A 25,126-nucleotide genomic window follows, 5' to 3' on the forward strand; every position below is an offset into this window, starting at 1 on the left:
TTAAGCATGGCAGACATAAGGCGTCCGCCTTTGTCGCCGTGTGTATAAATTCTGAGTTTAGAATATAAAAAACTCTTCATAGCTGTCTCATTCAATGCCTTTTTTAACTTCTCCCTTAGAACTAGCAGCTCAGCGTGAACATTCTTCAACGCTTGTTGCTTGTGTATCCTTTCTAAGGCCGATATTTGGGCCAACAAGGAATCAATCTCTTTCTGCCTAGCTTTTTTCTTGGCTGAAGCCTTCGATATAAGCACTCCCCGAATGAAGCATTTATGGGATTCCCAGAGGATTGGGGAACTCACATCAGGAGTATCATTCATTTTAAAAAATTCAGATAATGAGTCCGCTACTTGTTTCGTTATGTTTGCATCATCTAACAAGGACTCATTAAGCCTCCACGTCCATTGTCTGGAAGGAAGGTCTGGAAAAGCAATGGTGGTAGTGACAGGGGCGTGGTCAGACACACTAATACAACCTATGGTCGACTTGACCACCCGGGATGCAGAGGATGTGGAGCAAAAAACATAATCTAACCTCTGGTGGGAATTATGCGGAGTGGAGAAAAAGGAGTAGTCTCTCACCTTGGGGTTCACCAACCTCCAGGTATCAATCAACTGAGCATCCTGCAAGGCAATGTGAAGTTTCCGCAGTGCTTTCTGGGAAATAGCTGACTTACAGGTTGACGTATCCATGAAGGGATCTAAAGCCACATTCATGTCGCCACCCAGGATTATTTCAACTTCCGAGAAAGTCGAAAGGTTCTGAATAGCATCATATAACCACTGGATTTGGTTCTTGTTCGGAGCATAAAATGTAGCTAATGTGACCTTACGGACGTGAAGAAAGCCCTTAAGAAAGAGGTATCTGCCATCTGGGTCTGTGAGTTGGCTTGCAACAATAAAAGGACAGGAGTTCTTAACGGCGATAGCCACTCCTCTAGAATTAGAAACCAAGCTATTAGAATAGAACCACTGGGAATATAGCGATTTAGGGGGTTTCGGAATGCTATTTTGGGAGTAGTGAGTTTCCTGAAGAATCAATATATCAGCTCCAAGCTTTTTAGACAGATTCATAACCCAATGTCTCTTATTTGGCGAGTGGAGACCTTTCACATTGAATGAAGTAATTATAAGCTGCGTGGGAGAAGACTCGGTCCTAGCCGGGGGGACATCCTCTAAAGGACAGTGGAGAAGCTTAATCACAAATAAGACAAAACTGTAATGAGGACGTACCAGACGAAAATCCCCAATGGATAAAGAAGTCAATGTGTACCCACAGGGGGGGGAGGGGGGGGGTAAGAAGAGGCTAAAGGTACGGAGGGGCAAGGAGGGTTGGGGGTCAGGAAGGGAGCTTGCGATTCCAAGGGGTGTCCTAGTTCTACACCTCAAGGGCCAAAAGAGAGGAACCAAGAAAGTGAGAACCAGGACAGACCGAGGGATCAGCGGTATCAATAAACACAAATCGGTGAACTATGAGGTGGGGGTAGGAGTATATTCCTGATCGGTATCCAGCCCAAAACACCTCGTCTCAGAACAGGCTCATGGGCAAAAGAGCCACAAATACAACAGATGGCAATATGAAGTACAATACAAAATAGGGTAGAAAAAGAGCAAATCATAATGATATTGAAGTAGCTAAGTAATAAAGCTCTAAACCATAGCATAGAAAAGTGCATGACAGTCCGGAACCATGAGTAATATTCTAGAATGTCCTGCAATGCACATAACAAACCAGGTAATTATAAGAAAGAAGGCACGTAGTTTGAGAAAATAAACCTGAGACCAGAGAGTCCATATCAAGACGTAACTTGTTTCGATTTTGAAAGCGCTTTTCTCATTCTCGGCGACTTGGCTGTTGATCCAGACCACGTGGATAACGGAGGAAGGTCTGGAAGCTGATCCATATCAGCAGTAGGTAACCATGACTGAATAGGTAGTGGGTCGATATCTAGTACATGCCAAAGCGGGTCAAGGTCTTCCGGCGTGTGGACTGTAATGCATCTGCCCCGGAGCGTGATAGAAAGTCCAAACGGGTACAACCACGCGTATGGTATATTACCCGCTCTAAGAACCTCCAGTAGCGGTCTCAGCATCCTACGTTTGCCCAAAATGGAGGGGGCTACATCCTGATATAGAGAAATCTCTGCACCTTCATAAAGTATCTGGTCTTTCACTCTGGCTGCAGATAATAATGCCGCAGTGTCCACAAATGACAGCAAGCCACATATAATGTCTCTCGGTGGTTCTCCTTGTTTGGGCTTGGCCCTGAGGGCTCTATGAATGCGCTCTATCACAATCCCCTGGGCCCTCTCTCTCCCCAGCAAATTTGTAAAAACATCGTCCGCCATTTTGGGCAAGTCCTCTGCTAAAACAGACTCAGGGAGGCCTTTTATCCTTATATTTTTACGTCTGGAACGGTTTTCCTGATCTTCAACTAATAATAAAGCCTTGTCTATCATGTCCTTATGCTTTTGAAATTGGTCTGCAATAATATCAGAGTGCGATCTTACCGCCGAATATGCTTCTTCTAAGGCCTGCACCCGTTGTCCAACAGATTGTATTTCAGTCTTGATCTCAGACACAGCTTTGTCTAGAGCTTTGGTCAAAGCTTTCTGTAAAAAGAGTTTGGACACGCTGACAATCCCACTATCTCCGCCGTCTGTATCAGGAGTGCCGTCCTCCTCCGAATCCTCCAGGAACTCACCGTCGTGCCTGCAAGCCGGCGCCATCTTGTGAGTACTCGCCGGAGGGGTAAGTGTTTTTTTCCGCAGGAACTTCTGCATGTCGCCTTGTTTGGAGACCCTGGGTGTGCTCGGGCCCTCCAGGGACCGATCCCTGTTAGTTTTGCCCATCTGGGGTTGCTATAAAGAGGCTAAACGAGGTGTAATGGGCCCGAATCGAAGGAGCTCTAGCTCCGAGCGTCCTTCTCCATGCGCGGTCAGGCTCCGCCCCCAATGTCACTTTTCTGTTGAGGTGCTCATACTTTTGCACCAGTCAAATTTTGGTTTAATGCATATTGCGCATTTTCTGTTAGTACAATAAACCTCATTTCAATCCTGAAATATTACTGTGTCCATCAGTTATTAGATATATCAAACTGAAATGGCTGTTGCAAATACCAAAATATTTAGAACTAAAAATGATTAAGATTAATAGGGGTGCCCAAAGTTTTTCATAGGACTGTATATGGAAAGAGGCAAAATCACAACAGAAAAGCAGTGAAACTGCTAGCTCTAAGGCCGGGTTCACACAGGGGATTTTTTGGTCCGGAACCTGAGGCGGAAAAAACAAAAAAACAGGTATCCGTGAATTAATGCCGGGCACTGCACCAGCATCCAGTCGCGCACTCCGCTCCAGATTAGGCCCAATGAATGGGCCTAGTCTTGAGGAGGGAGTTTCTTCAGGCCGAATCGCGAGGCGAAACGGCCTGAAGAATGAGCATGTTACTTTTTTCCGGGTGACGAAGGAAACGGCTCCTGGAAAAGAGAACTGACCGGCTCCCATTGAAATCAATGGGAGCCGTCTTTTTGGTCAGGATTTTAAGGCGGATACGGCCTCAAAATCCTGGCAAAAAAACCCTGTGTGAACTTACCCTAAAAAGTAAATCCCTGCCTGAATGACTAGAATTCTGTAACCTGATTTAAATATTTAATTTTTTTGTTTAACAGTAAAGTGTTTGACTATATTCTATGTTCTTTTACCTTTAGGGAAAATTCTACAGCTGTACTGATAAAACAAAGGTTACACCAGAAGAGTGCAGGTAAGCCCAGTACATTATTGATTTCTTAGGGGTCATTCACATTACAGCTGGTGACCATAATTAGTGTCCATTGCTTTTGTCTGTTACAAGATTTTAGCAATGGACACTAGCAGAACCGTCACAAATCCATTAAAAGTTCCATTGACTTCAAAGCGATTTCATTAGTGTCATTTGGTTCATTAGTGTCTGTTTACACCAATTTCATCACATGTCCGTTATTTTTTGCAGACAAAAAATCCTGCATGCAAGACTTTTGTGTCATGAAAAGCATCTTCTATATGTCTATCATTGGAAAAAGTAATTTTTAACTAAACACATCCTTGCATAGCCTTTAGAAAGGCTATTCCACACCTACCTTTTGTATGTAAATCGCCTCAGTGGTTTTTGAATGAGCCCGTTTTTATTCATATGCTAATTAGCCTCTCGGTGCACCCCGGAAGTCTCATCGTGCACCCTCTGCCTATTCTTTCCTATGTATGTGTACAGCACAGGCTGCTGCTACTGATGATGGCTTCCTGCTTGCACACACAGATAGGAGAGAATAGAAGAGAGAGGAGTGCTGCTGGAAACTTCCTGTGCTGGCTGGAAGCTAATTAGCATATGAATAAAAACGGGCTTCATTCAAAAACCACTGAAGCAATTTACATACAAAAGGTACGTGTGAAATAGCATTTCTAAAGGCTATGCAAGGATGTGCTTAGTTAAAAATGACTTTTCCGAATGATAGAGCCCCTTTAACATTAAATTCTATGGGTAATGGACAGTAACGGACAGGCGTCTGTTATATTGTGCATTATCACTATCCGTTTTTTTCCTGTGCAAAAAAGGGAAAGTATAAAAATAGACACCAACTGATACAAACTGATGCTAATGTGTCAGTTTTTTTTAACTGGTGCATTAAATGGATCAGTTAAAAAAATGGACACATTAACATCAGTTAGTGTCCATTAATGTCTGTTATGATAAGTGTCCTTTTTTTTTTTTTTTTTTTTTTTTTGAATGGGCGCTATCAGAATGGACATCCAACAGTGGTGTGCACTCAACCTTAATGTGTTTTTTTTCCCCATCACATAGGAAGAAATTTTTCTTTATCTGTACTTCTACTAATATATTTTAACATTGGCTTTTTCATCCCTAGGGGTTATTTTATCGATGCTAAAGATGGAGACCCATCTCAGCTGGAATTGAAACCAAGGATTTGGATGCACAGCGATTTCCATTTTGATAATGTACTCTCTGGAATGATGTCTCTTTTTACAATCTCCACCTTTGAGGGCTGGCCCCAGTATGTAGTCAAAAGTATTTCCCTATATTGAAATATCTAGACTGTTTCCATGACTATATCACACAATAAACACCACATTTTACAGCACACATTATGCATATACATCTGTATTAGAAGTGAGCGAGTAGTGTTCGATCGAGTAGTTGTTCGATTGAATACTACGGTATTCGAAATACTTGTACTCGATCGAACACTACTAGCTGTTCAAAGTTTAAGGTTCGATGCAGAACCAGCGTTGATTGGCAGAATGCTATACATTCTGCCATTCAACGCTGGTTCTTCTCTTACCTTTAAGAAGTCTTCTCCCGGGGCAGCATCCCCGCGGCATCTTCCAGCTGGAATTCACTCTGCCTAGGCATCCGGCCTAGGCAGAGCTGACTGCGCATGGTGGGCATGCCCTTGCATGCGCAGTCAGCTCTGCTCAGGCGTTGGGCTGGGCAGAGCTGACTGCGCATGTCCGCGCATGACCGTGCATGCGCAGTCGGCTCTGCCTAAGCCCCGATGCCTAGGCAGAGTGAATTCCAGCCGGAAGAAGCCGCTGGGACGCTGCCCCGGGAGAAGACTTGAAGGAGAATCCAGCCCAACTGTCACTCGTGGACTTGGTAAGTATAATTTTATTGAATTTTTCGTACCCCTGAAACTAGCATTTCCCCCCATAGACTATAATGGGGTTCGAAATCCGTTCGAACAGTCGAACAGTGTGCGGCTGTTTGAATCGGATTTCGAACCTCGGACATTTTAGTGTTTGCTCATCTCTAATTTGTATCCAATAGATGTGTCCATCCTTACCTTTTTTTTGTACACTGGATATGTCCAGTTATGTACAGTATTTTTTATAATTATTTCATTATATATATGTTCATGCGCCAACATTGAAGATATAATTTTTGAACTAATTATCAAATATTAAAATTTATGCACCTTACACAAACATATAAAACATTTACACCCAATTAACAACATAGTGCAACCCTTCCCCCCTCCACCCGGAGCAATCTATTTCAATTTCAAAGAGTAAAATTGGTTTACAGTTAAACAACTATCAGTGGTGCTTCAGTGGTGAAAGTTCCCTGTATAGTAAGCAATAATGACAATCTTACTATGAAAAATATAAAAAACAAAAAACTTGAGAGTCTTCAGTAGATGATACCTTTTTTACTGGCTAACTAATAATGATGATGGCAGATTACAAGCTTTCGAAACTCTCAGCTTCTTCCTCAGGTAAATTTAACAATTTTTGAAGGATACCTATTTATGTACAGAGGGACACATAGGAATAGAATTTTAGGAGGGAGGGTGGAAGAAGGTTATTGATATATACAAGTAAACAATTCATCAGTTCACAATGTTCTTATCAGTTCAAAGAGTCGTCTTTTATGGCTGTCACAGTTCAGTGATTTTTGTGACAGATTCATCCCTTTTTGGAGAGTGTTAAACAAGGTCATCAGCTTATAAATCCTTCTCTCTTTCCTTGATTTAAAATTCCCTCTTAAATCCAGGTGTGGGTTATATGTGACTACCAGGGGCACAAGGCAGGGTTACCAAGAACAATTGAAAACCAAATCACCAGGACCACCAGAATACCAAGATCGTAGTTATTAAAATACAATACCAAACAGGAAAACAATTATCTTATTTTTCGGACTATAAGACGCACTTTTTTTCCCCAAAATTTTTGGGGAAAATGAGGGTGCGCCTTATAGTCCGAATGTGGAGGAGCAGAGCGGAATTGCAGCATCGCCACACTGCTGCCGCTGCTGGCTTCCTGCAGGACAGGAGTGTAGGATGCCGCAGACACCGGCTCCTCTGTCAGCATCTAAAACTGTCCCCAGCATCCATCATTCCATTACAGCGGATGCCGGGTTTGTAATGGCGGACACTCTGCTGCAGAGTGGCTGCCATAGCAACCGGGTTTCCGCTATACGCAGAGGCCCGCAGCTAATGCCCGCAATTAGAATGCATTCTAATTGCGGGCATAAAAACGTAACCCCCCCTTCCCCCCCAAAGTGTAAAATACCCCTGGGGCCGGTCCCCACCAGCCCCATACCTGTAAAGTTGCAGGCCGGCTCCTGCGTGGCGATATCGTAGGAACCGACCTGTTGTGGTGACAGCCGGGAGCCTACTGAACGCTCCCAGGCCTGTCACTACTATATTACTATTGCGGCTGGTCCATGACCATCCGCCATAGTAATGTATAGAATCTCCCATAGACGGCAATGCACGTGTGTTGCCGTCTATGGGACTTGCAATCAAATGATTGCAGGTTCAAGTCCCCGGGGGGGGGTGGACCTCAGGTCTTGCTATGAATAAGGGTCCCTAGGGACCCAAAACGCGTCAGACATTGTGCTTTTAATTGCACATTTTTTTCCTACTTGTTATGGATCACTTTTTTGTTTTTGTTGAATTTGCTGTCTTTGGCTATTTTTAATTTTTTTTGGATGAATTAAAAGTTATGTATTAACTAAACCTCCAAGTGATGCTGATCCTTCTATCCGAAAAAAATAGTACTTTTCCTGTACGGTGAACGTCAAAATCAAAAGTGCTAAACCTGCGAGGTTTTTTTTCACGTTTTGCCTCTGATTTAAATAAAAGGTGATCTAAGCAATAGACATTCCCCAAAATGGTATAACTAAAAAGTACATCTGACCCCGCAAAAAAATGCTCTATGCATCCTCGTACAGCTGCAGGGTTACCTGTCAATGTGGCCTTGCAGCTGTTGCAAATCTACAACTCCTATATATTAAATATTGTACCATTTTGTGCTTCAAAATTTATTTTCCTCCTCTAAAACCTAGGTGTGTCTTATAGTCCAGTGCGTCTTATGGTCCGAAAAATACGGTAGGTGTCCCTGGTCATCACATTTAACCCACACCTGGAGATGTTGAGAGGAATCACACGCAAATTACATCCACTACTGCATAAAGACGACCGTTTAAAATCCATATTTCCAGACCCCCCTCTCCTGTGCTATAGACAGCCATCAAATCTCAGGAATATGGTGATTAGCAGCTCACTGTCACCTCCAACTAACACAGGATCATTTCCATGCGGACAGAAAAGGTGCAAAACGTGCCCTCACATCATGACCACCGACAAGATAAAGATACCAAATTCTAACAGGGAATATAAAATCCCAGGTACCTTCACCTGTGACACACCTAATGTAGTGTATTTAATAATATGCACCAAGTGTTCCACTGAAAATCTGTATGTTTGAGAGACTGGTCAGAAGCTTAGAATGCGGGTGAACTCACAACGTCATACAATTAGAAAACAAAAAAGGACCTTCCCGTGCCAAAACATTTCTGCAATGAAGATCATAATATCACCAATGGCATGAAAATTTTGGTTTTAAGAGGGAATTTTAAATCAAGGAAAGGGAGAAGGATTTATGAGTACAAGCTGATGACCTTGTTTAACACTCCACAGAAAGGGATGAATCTGTCACATGGGTTCATGGCATCCTACAGAAATCACTGAACTGAGACAGCCATAAAAAATGACTCTTTGAACTGATAAGAACATTTTGAACTGATGAATTGTTTACTTGTATGTACCAATAACCTTCTTCCACCCTCCCTCCTAAAATTCTATTCCTATGTGTTCCTCTGTACATAAATATGCATCCTTCAGAAATTGTTTTTAAATTTACCTGAGGAAGAAGCTGAGAGCTTCAAAAGCTTGTCATCTGTCATCATCATTATTAGTTAGCCATTCAAAAAGGTATTAACTACTGAAGACTCAAGTTTTTTGTTTTTTATATTTCCTACCCACTGGATAACATGGTACAAAAACAAACGTTTTCCTTATACTAATTTTACTATGAGACAGTTTTCGCCTGACCAATATTGCTGCTCAGCAAGGCTGCTTGCACACTACAGTATTTTTCACTAGTCTCCGGGCCGTGGATTCTACAGCTCCATAGACTTCTAGCTTTGTGCACAAAGAAGTCTCTGGGAATGCCAAATCCATGGCCCGGAGGCCCATGAAAAATACTGTAGTGTGCAAGCAGCCACTAAGGATACCAGACGTGTTTTGGCAGTGTGTGTGTGTGTGTGTGTGCGCACGTGTGATCCTTGTGTATGTATGAGTGTGTGCATGCACGTGTGTGGTCCGTGTATATGTATGCGTGTAAGTGCACATGTGATCCATGTGTTTGTGCATGTACAGTGCAAGTGTTCACGTGTGCGGTTGTATGTGAGTACGCATGTGCTCTGTTCGTCTGTGTGCGTAGTGGCCATCCGAGTGTGTTGTCCATGCATGTGTGTGTTGTGTGCATGTGGTATTTATGGGGTGGTGTTTGTGTTGTGTGTCTCTAGAGTGGTCTGGTGTATATTTGATGTCTGTGTGATTTTTATATGGTGTTTGTGAAATGTTTGTGTGTTGTGTGTGGTGGTGCAGCCCCATTAGCAGCGACTCTTTGGCACCATCGCTATAATCCGTCCTTGTCAGTCACAACTGTTGTTTTCCCCTCAGCACTTTCACTTTTCCCCATTATATGTATAGGGCCTAACTTCGGGGGCCCCAATCTCATGACGGGGGGGACGCTAGTGAGATGTAGCATGCTCAGTATTCTGCTCCTGTGGGTGGAGAGGGGGCATGCCAAATTTAATCCAAATCAGGCAAGAAATGTGGATTTGCATACAACGGGCTACTACAGATTTTGAGTTTTATATATAGACTAGTAGAATACCTGAGGCTTTGCTTGCAGAAAATATATATATGCTAGCTAAAGTAAAACTTTCAGTGCCAAACTAAAATTGACATTTTGAGAGCGCTACAGTAAATCTTTTTTTCCAATTTAAATTTTTGTATTTTACTAATTTGTCGTAACATCGATGTGAACAGCTTTCTTTTTCATTTCAACATTTTTATTGATTTTATATATTCAATACATATTATGTAGTATAAACTATTACAACTATTTTTTTAACTATTTTTTATCAAAAATTAAAATTTATGCACCTTACACAAACATATAAAACATTTACACCAGGGGTGTAACTACCGGGGTAGCAGCAGTAGCGGCTGCCTCAGGGTCCGGGACATTAGGGGGCCCAGCGACACCTTCTAGCGCTGCGTTTTTTTTTTTTTTTTTTTGATAGGCCGTTACTGGCTGGGGTTACTCCAGGCGGTAACAGGCCCTATTTACTTACCAATCCTGGCAGCGCCCACTATGGGGTATAATACTGTGTGCAGTGGGCACTATGGGGTATAATAGTGTGCACAGGAATGTTGGCGGGTTGGTCAGGGTCTTCAGCGTCGGGGGGGCCCATGTCAAAAGTTTGCCATGGGGCCCAGCCATTCCTAGTTATGCCACTGATTTACACCGAATTAACAACATTAATAGCAGCCCTTTTCCCCTCCCTTTAGTGTAATTTATAAGTAGTTCATGGACAAAAGAGTAAAATTGGTTTCCAGTTACACAACTATCTATTAAAGTGCTTCAGTAATGAAAACTCCCTGTATAGTAAGCAATAATGCCAATCTTACTATGAAGTAGTTTTCGCCTAACCAATATTGCTGCTCAGTAAGGCTGCTTGCACACTGCTGTAACACTACAGTCTCCGGATCGTGGATTCTACATCTCCATATACTTCTATGGAGCCTGCAAAATTCACAGCTTTATGCACAAAGAAGTCTATGGAGCGCCAAAACCATGGCCCAGAGGCCTGTGAAAAATACTGCAGTGTGCAAGCAGCCACTAAAGATACCAGACATGTTTTGTCAGTGCATGCGTGCATGTACATGTGTCTGATCCATGTGTATGTATGCGTGTGTGCATAGTCAGTGTATATGTATGCGTGTGTGTGGGCATGTGCGTGTGATCCATGTGTATGTATGTGGGTGTGCATGGTCCATGTATATGTATGCGTATGTACGAGTGTGTGCACACGTGTGATCCATGTGCATATATGCGTGTGTGCATGCATGTGTGTGGTCTGTGTATATGTATGCATGTATGTGTGCGTGTATGTGTGTGTGTGCATGCGTCTAATCCATGTGTATGTATGTGGGTGTGCATGCACGTGTTTAGTCCATGTATATGTGAGTGTGCGTGCCTGTATGTGTGTGTGTGCATGCGTGTGATCCATGTGTATGTATACGTGTGTGGTCAGTGTATATGTATGCGTGTGTGTGCACGTGCGTGTGTGTATTTGTGTGTGTGTGAACACGTGTGATCCATGTGTATGTATGCGTGTGTGCATGCATGTGTTTGGTCCGTGTATATGTATACGTGTGATCCTTGTGTTTCTGCGTGCACAAAGCAAGTGGCTGTGCGTGCGGTAGTTGTGCATGTGTGTATCCATCTGAGTGTCTTTGCATGCATTTGTAGTCCGTGCGTGTGTGTGTGTGTGGTATTTGTGTTGTGGTGTTGGTGTTGTGTGTGTCTAGAGTGGTCTGGTATTTGTGTGGTGTGTTGTGGCATTTGTGTGGTGTTCTGCTTGTGGGTTTCTGTATGTGTGATGTCTGTGTGATGTTTATATGGTGTTTGTGAAATGTTTGTGTGGTGCTGCGGCCCCTTTAGCTGTGACTCTTTGGCACTGTCGCTATAATTTGTCCCTGTTAATCACAACAGTTTTTTTCCCCTCAGCACTTTCACATTTCCTCATTATATGTATAGGGCCGAAATTAAGGGGCCCCAATCGCATGACGGGGCGTCTCTAGCGAGATGTAACGTGCGCAGTATTCTGCTCCTGTGGGTGGAGAAGGGGCGTGCCAAATTTCACCCAAATCGCACAGGAACTGTGGATTTGTATAGAGTAGATGATTTGATTTGAGTTTTAGATAGATAGATAGATAGATAGATAGATAGATAGATAGATAGATAGATAGATTTATATAGCACCATTAATTCCATGGTGCTTTACATTTGTGAGTTTACATACAGTACACAAAATATACAAAAAAAATATAATACTAACAGTGACCAACTGGCACAGTGGGGTAGAGGGCCCTGCCCACAAGGGCTTACAATCTATAAAGGAAGAGGGATAGAGAAAGAAGATGAAGGGAGAGGCTGTTCAGATGGTGATGTGGTGGCTGTAGTGTTATTGGAGGATGCAGGCCTTCCTGAATAGGTGAGACTTCAGAGCTTTCTTGAAGCTTGTGATTGTCGGGGTAAGTCTTATGTGTCTTGATAATGAGTTCCAGAGTATGAGGGATGCACAAGAGAAATCTTGGAGACAGTTGTGTGAAGAGCAAATAAGAGCAGAGTAGGAGGTCTTTGAAGGATCAGAGGTTACATGAGGACTGGTAGCAGGAGATTAGGTCAGAGGTATAAGGAGGGGACAGGTTGCGGATGGCTTTCTATGTCAGCATTAGTATTTTGAAATCTATTCACTGGGCAACAGGTAACTAGTGAAGGGTTTGGCAAAGGGAAGCAGCCAATGAAGAACGCATGGAGAGATGTATTAAGCGAGCAGCTTTATGATGGACTTGAGGGGGGCGAGTGTATTTGCAAGGAGGCCATGGAGAAGGGTGTTTACCGTAGTCTAAGTGTTTTTGTGGTTTCAGGAGTGAGCAGGGCCGGTTTTAAACAAAGTGAGCCCTGGGAAAGTTGACAAGTGCGGCCCTAAATTTCAAGGAGTGATCTAAAACACATAATCACTACAAAGTACTTTTCTCTCCGCATGACTTGTGTGCACACCGTGCAGAAAACATATGGATCCTTTTGTAGTCTATGGGGTCTGTGTGGTTTCCTTAGGTAACCACTTTTTAATGTGTGTAGGTTTCTGTTCTGAGGTCCCCGAATGGATTCCCCGAACGAAATACTGAACACAGATATGAACCAGGCCTTAGGAATCAAAGGTTGCACGTGCTTTACACTTTGGGCACATGTTGCCCTAAGCTTCACTGCACGCTGAGATCGTGTGCCAGAGTCCATCAAAGGACTTATCTCAGAGGACACTAGACATCTTTAAGTTTTGATACCTTTTACAACTAAACTGTCTGATAATGATAAAAGTGTCATAAGGAAAAATAGTTTTAGTTGCCCATAGCAACCAATTTCAGCACAGCTTCCATTTTTCAAAGGCACTATAAAATGGAAGCTGTGCTGTAATTGGTTGCTGCGGGCAATGAAAACCATTTTTCTTTATGACAGTTTTCATAAATTATTGATAGTGAGTCTGTGCAAACTGGCTGATGACTGCCAAAAGCAACTGATCATGCCAAGTACTGATATTTTTGGCCATAAATTCCTAGCAGGACCAATAGTTTTTTAGGTAAAATCTGCTGTTGCTCATCATGACTCACGAACGAACATTAATAATATTTTAATGGTTGATTGACTGCTGAAATTAGCCATTGCAGAAACACAGCTTTATTTGTTGCAGATTTTGCTTCGTTTTTTTGAGCCAAAGCCAGGAGTAGATTGAGCAGAGGGTAGAAGTTATAAAGGTCCATTTACAGACTTTTCTGGTGAGGATTTTCGCGCTGAATCCGTGTCAGCATCCATGTGGAAAAAATGCCTCCCCATAGAGTTCTGTGGGTTTCGCTAGCTTTCTTTTCTGCTTACGTTTTTTTTTCCGCTAGCGGAAAAAAAAACTTCCTTCAGGTGGATACCGCCTGCAAAATCAACGCAGTCAATGGGAGGCAGAAAATCCACATCGCGTATTTGGGCGTGGAATTGGCAAAAATCACATGGAAAAACTACTAGCATTTTTTTTTTTCAAGGTCCATACTCTGCTGGAGGGAAAAAAACATTTCCTAATTCCTGAAGCTGATTTTTTCCTGACCAGAAAACTCTGTGTGAGTGGACCACTAGCAAGCTAGCCAATTCCACGAGGATTTTCTACCACCCATTGACTGCATTGGTTTTTGCAGGTGGAATCTGCCTGAAGGAAGCTTTTTTTCCGCTAGCGGAACCTATAGAACTCGCCAAAAAACTTCATGTGAATACACCCCAAGGGTGCATTCACACTACGGAACGCCAGCGTGTATCACAGCCGTACACGCCGGCGTTACAGCAGGGCTGCCGAACACTTCCCATTCATTTCTATGGGAGCCGGCATACGAGCGCTCCCCATAGAAATGAATGGGCTGCTTCTTTCACAGCGAGCAGTCCCATTGAAGTGAATGGGAAGTGCCGGCATATACGGCAAGCTCTGCTCATGCCGAGCCGTACACGCCAGCACTTCCCATTCACTTCAATGGGAGTGCTCGTAGTGAAAGAAGCAGCCCATTCATTTCTATGGGGAATGCTGGTATGCCGGCTCCCATAGAAATGAATGGAGCTGCTTTACGGTGTTTTACGTTCAGAATAAGCTTCAGTATACGTAGTGTGAATGCCCCCTTAGGGTGCATTCACACTACTGATACACTGCCTGATTCTGAACGTTAAAACATGTTCAGAATCAGCGCGTATAAAGCAGTTTCCATTCATTTCAATGGGAGCCGGCATACGAGCGCTCCCCATTGAAATGAATGGGCTGCTTTTTTCACTACGAGCGCTCCCATTGAAGTGAATGGGAAGTGCTCGCGTGTACGGCTCGGAATGAGCTGAGCTAGCCGTACACGCGAGCACTTCCCATTCACTTCAATGGGAGCGCTCGTAGTGAAAAAAGCAGCCCATTCATTTCAATGGGGAGCGCTCGTATGCCTGCTCCTATTGAAATGAATGGGATCTGCTTTGTATGCGCTGATTCTGAACGTGCTTTACATGAATGTGCTTTATGTATACTTAGTGTGAATGCACCCTAACGCAACAAAATCTGCAACAAAAAAAGCTACATTTCCGCAACGTGGGGCTTTAGCCTAAGGATGAGGCTGTTTTTTGTTGTTGTTTTTTTTTTTTTTTTTTTTTTTTTAAACCAAAATTAGGACTAGCTTTAAAAGGATTGGAAATATAAAGGAAGCTCTTAGACATTTCCCTTCTGTTTAATCCACTCCTGACTTTGGCTCATAAAAATACAGAAAAATCTGAAACAAGAAATGCCGTGCTTCTGAAATGTGGCGCCTTAGGAACAAGGTGAAGTGGTTCTCCAGGACCTGAACATAATGTTTACTAATGACCCACTCTGATCAACTGTGTCAGTTGCCTGAAGCTGTATATGAGGAATATGGTTAGAGGCAGCTCAGCTCTAATTCAAGTGAACGAGAGATGCAGTTCTCCAATGCCATCATTGCAATGTACAGAATCATAAGATGTGTACAGGTTGCGGGTCCAGACACAGTATTGATGGCTCCTGGGAACTGCAACTGCGCTCCCATTCACTTGAGTAGGAGCCTAGTTGCTATTAGATGTATACCTTGTATCTAGCTGCCAGCAGCTGAAATAGCCGATCGGTGTGGGGTCCCGGTGTCCAACACCCACTGATAAGATACTGATGACCTATCATGTAGACTTATATGATACTGATGACCTTTTCTTCAGGTACCCTTTAAGTGTAGGGGACATCACATTGCAATTATTATTTAAAGGAGTTTTCATCATCTCCTATACATAGAATAAGGAAAAACTTGCAGGTCAGTGGGGATCTGTCCCCCACTAATCAAGAGAATGCTGAATGGAGTGATGGTTGGAAGTATGCGCATTGCTCCATTCATTTCAATGGGAGTGTTGGTGATAGCTGAAGTACAGTGCTATGTTTGGCACTCTCTTTGAAATGAATGAAGCTGAATGTGCTTCCCAGAATCATTGCTCATTCAGTGATCCCCACTGACCTGCAAGTTATCCCCTATTCTATGTATAAGAGATAACTTGCTTTAGGGGGAAAACCCCTTTACCCATTAGGGTCCATTCACATAAACTTGGTTTAATTTGGTCTAAATTTGAGGCTATCAGTGGATTCCACTAAGTGGCAGTGGCTTCTGTGCTACCAGCAAGACTGAGATCACATGGGGTGTTTTGGTCTGGAACCTGATAACTAAGACAGGATATCTGACCGAGCAGGAGACCAGGGAAACACAAAGTGAATGGCTGGCAAGGATATCAGCCTGGGTGTGGTTTAAATAACAGTAGAGAAAAACACACCCAAAACCTATGATGGCAGTACTTTTTGCCATTGCAAAGAGTACTGAAAGATTTAACCCTTAATCACCTAAGCGCATCCAACAGAACTCTTAACACGTCTCCCGGGGAGACGCCGCGCAGCAAGGAGACCGCGGCGACTCCGTGTCCTGACAATAACTGTCATGTGTCTCTAAAAAAACACAGGAAAGTACCTTTTTCCCCAAAAAAGGGTAATTTTGAAGCATCTTAAAATGTTTAAAAATTGTCAGCACAGTGTATGGTTGGATTGAATAGATAGTTTCCTAGGAGTACTAAGGCTAAGGCAGCATGTTGCGGAAACACAGCTTTTTTTTGTTTCATATTTTGCAGCATTTTTTTTTTTTTTTTTTTTTTTTTTAGCCAAAGCCAAGAGTGACTACAAAAGGAATGGGAAGTATTTAAGAAGTACTTCTACTTCTACCTTCAACTAAATTCACTCCTGGCTTTGGCTCAAGAAAACAAAGCAAAATCTACAACAAAAAATGCTGTGCTTTCACACTCTGGGGCCACCATTTTAAACTGTAGTTCATACCAAACTTGTTCAACCAAAAATAAATATTGTTCCTCATCTAAACTGAGTTAAAATAAAGAACTTAACTGAAAACTTAGGCATCTCATTTCAGAATAGCAATATACAATAAATTAAGCAAAGTTAGCTTTTTTTATTCTAAATCTTGTTAAAGGTTATTTTGCAAAGCCTCAGCCCTTGTTTTATTTGTCAACAACCTTTAATGTGTACAGTTTCACTATTGAATATGTAAAAAGAGTCACTGCACTGATATGGAAACTTTTTCTTTATTTTACTTACTCAGGTTACTATACAGAGCTATAGACTCACACACAGAGGATGTGGGACCTATTTATAATTACCGCATTGAAATTGCTGTCTATTTCATTATCTACATAATTCTCATTGCTTTCTTCATGATGAATATTTTTGTGGGCTTTGTGATTGTAACTTTTCAAGAACAAGGAGAGCAGGAATATAAAAACTGTGAACTGAACAAAAATCAAGTAAGTGGAATTTTTTTTTTTTATAGTTTTCTATATTTAATTGTCATATTCTACTAAAAATGATGTCCCATAATACATAATTGGATTTTTGTCGTCCAACAGAGACAGTGTGTTCAGTATGCTCTAAAAGCCCGTCCTCTACGGCGATATATCCCAAAAAACCCTCATCAGTACAAAGTCTGGTATTTGGTTACATCTTCGTATTTTGAGTACTTGATGTTTGCACTCATCATGTTAAACACAATTAGCCTTGGAATGCAGGTAATGCTTTATTTCTTAATTTAAATTAATTGTTAGAATATTCTGTAAACTTTTAAATACAAATAAGGATGATTTATGAAGCCAAAGAAATACCCAGTTACCAGAATTTTGGGTGAATTTGCTCCAAAAGACTAGTATATGCCTCACACTGCATTTATTATGGGTTTTAAGCGCTTTCTATGCCTCACACAACTAGGGAGCATAGTGTAACTGGTAAGGGGACTTGTTTGAAAATATGACAAGAGGTGCTGCAAAGTTGGATAGAATTATCTAAAGACCATACAGCACTTTGAAAATGTTACACATCTTTAGACTGGTGTAAGTTTATGGTGTAGAAAATCTGCCCTAATATTTTAGTAAAAATACTGCATCTAAACATTGCAGTGGTACTCTACATTGCATAGAAAGTGTGCCCTACAGTTGTAGTGTATTAACTATGTGGTCACTAGGCTCGGTAAACTGAAAAGCCAACTTAATGTCTATACAAAAAATACCCTCTTTTTATGGTTCAAAATGTAGTTGGATTTGTTATCATGTTATGCTCATATTTGAAGGGCTTGTATCATCATAGCTAATTTTCTTCAAAAACCTATGTCCTGGAAGGCAATTTTTTTTTTTTTATTTACCTTAGCATGAGATTTGAGATTGATCCCCACTGTGTCCCTGTGTACTTTTTAGCTTTCGGGTTTAGAGGTTAGATTGTAAGCTACAATCTCTCATTGGCACATAGGACCTGACAATCTCTTCAGAGATCCTGCATATGAACCCTCTGGTATTACTTGAAGCTCCTGGGCCTCTATTCAAATTCTCCCATTCTACCTTTTTCCATTTAGTATAGAGTAATATTTTATGTTACAGAGAGAACTTTGGGGTCTTCTCAGGTTCCAGGGCCTGGTAGCAACTGCACTCCTTATAGCTACACCACTTCCTCTGCTCTTAAATCACTACACACAAGTTCTGTAGTACAGATACGAAAATTGGTTCGTACTAAGCAGAGTTCAAACTAAATATACCAAAATGTTTTTTTATGAAACCAAATAAATGGAAATTTGCTTCAGACAAACCAAAATGGCCGCTGCTGTATAGTGTAGAAAATGCTTAGGGCTCCAGGAACCTATCTAGCTAGTTTCTAACTCTACAAGGCAAACACATCTGAAGTTATGTCATATTGTAAAGTGAAGCTATTATACTCTAAGGTCTCTTCAGAGGGCCGGAATGGGAGGTAAAAAAAAAAAAAAAAAAAAAAAATCATACTCTCCTTCCATTACCTTTTTGGGCCTCATTGTGTCGTCCTGCACACTCCTGATGAAGTCTTGGCACTCTTCTGTGACTTTATCTGCCCGGCCTCAGCTTTGACTTGCACATACCAAATGCCACCCCCTCGGCATGCTCATGTGACCGTTGGTGGCTTAATTTACAGGCTGCAATCCCCAGGCCAATGACGTCACAGAAGAGTGCAAACACTACAAGGAGGGCCAAAGATGTAACGAGTTTTTTTTTTTTTTTTTCACCATCCCTTGGCCTCCCTTTATTAAACTCTGAGGTCTTAAAAGACCCCAGAGTATAATAACGTCACTTTTCACTATGACATAACATCGGCTTTGTTTGCCTTATAAAGTTAGAAATTGGATAGATATGTTCCTGGGAGCCCTAAAAATGTTCTACACTATGTTTTAAGCCAGGATTGCTCACACTTTTTCAACATGTGAGCCACTTTATAAAATGACCAAGGCAAAAGATCTACTACCCACTTCTTGTGGGTGGGGCCGGGGTGGGCCTGTGGACGGGGCGTGTCTTTGGGCTGCTGGTAGCTCAGCTTAAGGGCCTCTAACTTAATTTGGAAGTGCTCACCTTAAGGGCCATAAAAGTGAATTTTGGATGTCTTACCACAACACACACACACACACACACACACACACACACACACACACACACACACACACACACACACACACACATCCACCTCCACAATGACAGTTCAGGGTGGGTACTGATGGATTTCCCATTGCCTATTCCATCTGTGGTTGTCATGAGCAATGTGATTTAAAGGGGTGCTTGTTAATGTTTGTTGAGCTTAAATTTGGATTTGTGTCCCTCCATTTGGGGAAGAAAAAAGGTTTCCAGGTATTTTACCACTTTGATAGAGGTTTTTTTTGAGTGTGGAAAGTGTGTAGTTGATAGGCTGTGATATTGGGGTAAAACAGTGACTTGGGGTTGTTAGATGCCCCCAGACATGCTTTCCCTGCTGTCCCAGTTGCATTGCAGAGGTGTTGGCATCATTTGCTGAGGTATGATAGTGGACTTGGTGACCCTCCTGAGTCGAATGTTGGGATCCCCTGAAACGAAGCATTTTCTCCCATAGACTATAATAATGGGGTTCGATATTCGTTCGAATAGTCGAATATTGAGTGGCTATTCGAAACGAATAACGAATATTTTACTGTTCGCTCATCTCTAATCAGGAACACAAGCAGGCGAACCCGAACACTAAACAAATATTGAGAGGTTAGCCCATCTTTATTCTGTAGTAGTTTACTAATACCATACTTCAGGACTGTGGGTAGTGATCAAGAGCGGCTCCCGGGGCTACTGTGCTTTGTATCAACAGATTTTAATCTTCATTTACACAATACAAAGCATGAGAGAGCCACTGATAATCTCTGCAGACAACCCCTGAGCCAGTATCGCACAGTATAGACTCCTTGGGGGAGTCATGTGAGGACTCTTCTGTCCTCTGGCTGGGGTCATATCAGATGCACTGACATCATAAAGCTGTCAATGTAACATTGTGTCAACAAATCCCACATGACCTCTAAGGTCCACCCACAGGCTTCAGTGGTGACTTCCAGGGTGCGTGACACCTATCTGTATGTAGGCACTGATCTAGAAGTGTTAATGACGGCTCGGGGATGGGCCCTGGGCAGCCACCCCCTCTGCAGTCAGCACCCAAGTGGGCCCCCTCAGGAGTTTGGGGCTCCAGGACTTGCCCGGGTTTACTGGGTGCTGACGCCGGCCCTACTTTTGAGGACTGTGTGACAGTATAGAAGGTAGACATGTGCTTCGAAAGTTTAAAGCCAAAGACTCAGCAAAATATGCCCAAATGGTTAATCCTGAATTTGACACAACTGTACGCCAAACTTTTGTATTAAGGGGGTGTACAGCACATATACACTAACTGGGTTTATAATGTAAAGTTAATTAACTTCACTTAAATTACAATGGCAGTAAATTTCTAAATTACATACATGTACTATGTAATTGTACTTAATATTTAAATATGATTAAATCATCTGTCTTCCATTATTTAGCATTACGGGCAGACTTCTGAATTTAGTCATGTGTCGGACATCCTCAATGTAGCGTTCACTGGAATTTTCACAGTGGAAATGCTGTTAAAATTAGCAGCTTTCAAAGCCAAGGTGAGTGTGTACAGAATACCAGTATTGAAATGCATGCAATTAGCTAGAATACATACATAAAATATGTATTCTGCCTCATATTATTCAAAAGAAAAATTGTCAAAAGACAGGATCACCATAAAAATATTGTATTTATTAGTAATCAAATATAAAAAAAACCTAAATTGTAGTTCATATAAATATCAAAAATACTGGCTAGATATAGGAGGACCAACACACCACAAAATACATTGAGTCGCAGGCAACAATAAACAGTAAAATATAAACATGCAAAAGTGTAACAAAGTGTATAAAACAATAATATTATAATAATGTGTCAGCTAGCTGAAAAATATATGCACACACACACACAAAAAAAAAAAAAAAAATAGTAGTAATACCCCTTGATAGAGATAGAACTCAGTGTAGGTGCATAAGGGAATACACACATGTAGCCATATACAGAAGTATGGTAGCTTACGGTAATAATGAAGTGAGTGCAAGGCTGAAAAGAAATTACAAGTAAGGCATGACACAGAGATTAATAAGTGAAAGACTTTGAACACAATATATTGCAAAAATAATAATGAATATGCCTACCAAAGACTGGAACGCCCAACGCGCGTTTCACCACAGATGGCTTCGTCAGGGGACAACACTTAACTGTTTTGTGGGCTTTAAATAGTATCATGCCTTTAATTAAAAAATGCAGAACAGCTGCGAGCGCCATACTCATTGGTGGCAATGGAGACCGCAACTAGAACCAAAATATGGGGGGCGTGGCTAGCTGCTGAAGGAGAGGGACGTGTGTGGCGGAGCTCCCTGCTCCACGGAGGTTAATCCACACAAATCTGGCTCTATCTGGTGCCGAACATTGCCTCTGACACCTTGAGGTATTCCCCCGTACCTCTGCGCATCTGCCCAGGGTGCTTTTACTTTTTTTACCCACTGTTAGCCTGCCCGAGCGGGTGAAGTTTAGGGCCTGCTCCAACTACCGGACGTCGGCCATCTTGGGCCTACCTTTACTTACCTTTACTTGCCACCGGCTCCCGTGGCTTACAATTGTTGGCGGCACGTAACCCTGCTTGGGCCGGACTTTCTTTCATCCTGCTGCTGCCCACCCACGGAGTGCTGACTTACCTTCCTCCCGACTGTTCCTGGCGTCTTGGGCCCGGCTTCCCGCTCAGCGGCCATCTTGGATAAGCCGCGCCAACATCCTTGACCTAGACAGAGTGAGCTGGTGACCTTGATAGATGTCTGGTCCAACCTCGAAAAGGCATCCTTATCTTCCTGTGTCGCTGCGGCTGTTTCCTCCTCGATCCCTGCTGCCTGGCATCTGTGACAAGCCCTGCGCATCTTAGTTGCCTTCCGAGACCCCTGCAGGCCTGTTAGAACTGTGAATACCTGCCTGCCCTTTACTCCCCTGGTCCTACTTCTTCTGCTGGATACACCTGCACCTAACTACTTTACCTCTGACATTGGGTCTCTCTATAAGCAGCCCTCAGCTACTCAGTCAACTCTTCCTGGCAGGATCGAGCTCTGGCCTGGACTGTCACATTTTTGTTAGTTATCTCTGTTAGATGAGCCTGAGGGGAGAAGGGAGTGCTGAGCCTCTACACCACCATCAGGGGGGGCTCCTCACCTTCCCCCTCCACTAAAAAGACCCTCTACGCTGTATTGGACATTATTGTGTGGAATTGCTTGTGAGTGCTGAGCCCCTACTCCACCACCAGGGGGGGCTCCTCACCTTCTCTCTCAACTAGGAAAACCCTCTACACCATACACCATATCCGGAGATGCCAGCCACCCACTCCGTGGTTTCCCGCTGCCCACAGGTGGAAGGTGGAAAGAGGGGCTCAAGTTCATCCCCTCAAGGTTCCCCGAATAGCAAGGGTCCGGCCCGTAAAAAGAATGGCTGCGATGTGTCCGCCACGTCTGGGGAAGCTCCTTTGCTCAGCCATTCCGACATCTCGGAGTTTCCGGCGACCTCGGACCCGGTCACTTGAGACACTTTGAAGGGGATGTTGATGCTTCTCCAATCAGGAATTAACAAAAACGTTGCTTCCCTGGTGGGCAAATTACAAAGCAATATTAACGCCTTAGGGGAACGCACCGACCATATTGAAAGGAAGATCGGTGAGTTCTCTACTGCACACAACGAACTTGTTGATGCCCATAATGTCCTTGAGGCGGAGGTCCGCTGGCTAAAAATTAAAGCTGCTGATGCTGAGGATCCCTCTAGGCGAAATAACGTTAAGCTGCACGGTATCCCCGAAGATATTGTGGCTGAGGACTTGCCAGCTTACGTAAAGCGCCTTTTCAAAAAAATCCTGCCTCACCTCACTGAGCTTGAGCTTACCCTGGATAGAACACACCGTATTCCTAAAGCTGGTTCGGCTCCTGCTGAGGCCCCCAGAGATGTGCTCACTAGAGTCCATTTCTATCAAGTTAAAGACTCTATTCTCACCGAAGCTCACAAATGTGGCTCTCTTCCTGCCCCTTTTCAATCGATCTCTCTGTATCCGGACCTGTCGGCTGCTACTATGCAGGCACGGCGCGATCTCATGCCCATTACTAGAATTCTTCGAGACAAAGGCATTAGATATCGCTGGGGCTTCCCCACTAAGCTCCTGGTGCCCCGGAATGGAGTGATTCACTCTGTGCCCTCGGTGGATGCAGGGATGGCTCTCCTTCGCAAATGGCGTCTGATCTCTGAGAACTCTCCCCCCTTGGAATCGGGTATCACCGCCCGTCCCCAGCATGTATCCAGGGACTGGCAAGTGGTTGGAGATTCGCATTAACTTGCCACTTATTTCTGTCGGAGTGGACCTTAGGTCCTTACAGTTATCTCGTCCATGACTGGGCGATTTGTTTGCCAGTTATTAATTGGAATATTATCTGGTTTACTTATGTACCTCCGCATAACTTTGAAGTAAATTCTGGTGCATTTCCTTTAGCTACGCTTCACCGCCAATCCCTTAGCCTCTGCAATGGTCCTACGCATCTCTTCCCTTAACGTTAGGGGATTGAATAGCCCCTATAAAAGGAGTTCGGTCTGGAAGGAGGCACGCCGCCTCTGTTGCGACGTTCTTATGCTTCAGGAGACTCATTTCCACAGGGACAAATGCCCCAAATTTACCAACCCTTCCTTTCCTCGTATTTTTCAGGCCTCCTGTGCGGCCAAGCGCAAAGAGGTACTCATAGCTGTTAAGGATTCGGTAGCTTTCTCACTGGAATCTGTACTATCTGATCCTAAGGGTCGGTATTTGGGCCTCAATTGCACAATTAATAATGTTAAGTATACCCTGGTTACAGTGTATCTTCCCAATAGGTCTCAGTCGTCATACTGGAAGTCTGTTATTAGTAAAATACGTTCCTTTGCCACAGGCATGCTAATTGTAGGAGGAGACTTTAATTGTCTGGTGGATAACTCCCTAGATAGTTCTAACCCATGTAGACACTCTCCCGCTTTATCCCCCTCTCTGCTCGACCAAGGACTGTACGATGTTTGGAGATGCCAGCATGGCGGTGAGAGGGACTATAGTTTTTTCTCACCATCATCCTCCTCCTACTCCAGGATAGACTTTTTCCTGACGGACAAGCTTGGCCTGATGCAGACGGAATCGTCTTGTATTGGACTAATGACTTGGTCAGACCATGCCCCAGTGTCCTTAACCCTCCGTGAACAGTTCGCCACTGCCTTACCTTTCCAATGGCATCTGAACGAATATATACTGAACCACCCCTCTTATAGCAACCGTATTCATGAAGCCCTAGTTGAGTATTTCTCGCTTAACGCCCCCTCCACCCCGGATCCGCACATCTTATGGAACGCTCATAAGGCTTATATGCACGGAATAATTATCCAGGCCTGTGCAAGGGCTAAGAAGGATCGTTCTAGGGACATAGATGCTCTGCTCCGTACTTTGACCTCCTTGTCTGCGTCCAATAAATCCAGTCATTCTCCTATCACCTCTGCTGAGATTAGGAAGTGTCAGCTACAGTTACAGGGTCTTTTTGCCCACCAACTGGATTTAGCTTTCAAGAGATTTCAGTGCCAGGCATATGTACATAATAATAGGGCAAGCGCTTTCTTGGCTAGGAAGATTAAACCAGCTCGTCCTAAGTCACGTATAGCTTACCTGCTAAATGACCAAGGCGAAAAGATTGTGGACCCACAACTTATTTGTGCTCAATTCCGCTCTTACTACACTTCCCTATATAATCTCAGGGATGACCCGGAGACGTATCAGCCTACCGGTGAAGAGATTGACAATTTTTTACATTCCGTGTAAAAGGAATGCCTCTCTCCTGAGTAATCTAGGTCTTTGGCCGCACCTTTCACTTTGTTGGAGGGCCATGGTGCCATAGCCTCATTGAAACCATTGAAATCTCCCGGTCCGGATGTTTTTT

The 25,126-nt window shown here is 43.1% G+C and overlaps 1 protein-coding gene across 1 annotated transcript in view; it reads left to right on the forward strand.

The window, feature by feature from the left end:
• CACNA1S (calcium voltage-gated channel subunit alpha1 S) overlaps positions 1-25,126 on the forward strand; it is a 676,496-nt gene that overhangs the window by 346,770 nt on the left and 304,600 nt on the right. The window contains exons 23-27 of the mRNA XM_075263101.1: positions 3,707-3,759; positions 4,898-5,044; positions 16,853-17,054; positions 17,157-17,315; positions 20,624-20,734. Of these exons, the coding sequence (XP_075119202.1) occupies positions 3,707-3,759; positions 4,898-5,044; positions 16,853-17,054; positions 17,157-17,315; positions 20,624-20,734 (672 nt within the window). The remainder of the gene's footprint in view (positions 1-3,706; positions 3,760-4,897; positions 5,045-16,852; positions 17,055-17,156; positions 17,316-20,623; positions 20,735-25,126) is intronic.

The sequence above is a fragment of the Leptodactylus fuscus genome, chromosome 2, assembly GCF_031893055.1.
Source record: "Leptodactylus fuscus isolate aLepFus1 chromosome 2, aLepFus1.hap2, whole genome shotgun sequence".
Taxonomy (NCBI): domain Eukaryota; kingdom Metazoa; phylum Chordata; class Amphibia; order Anura; family Leptodactylidae; genus Leptodactylus; species Leptodactylus fuscus.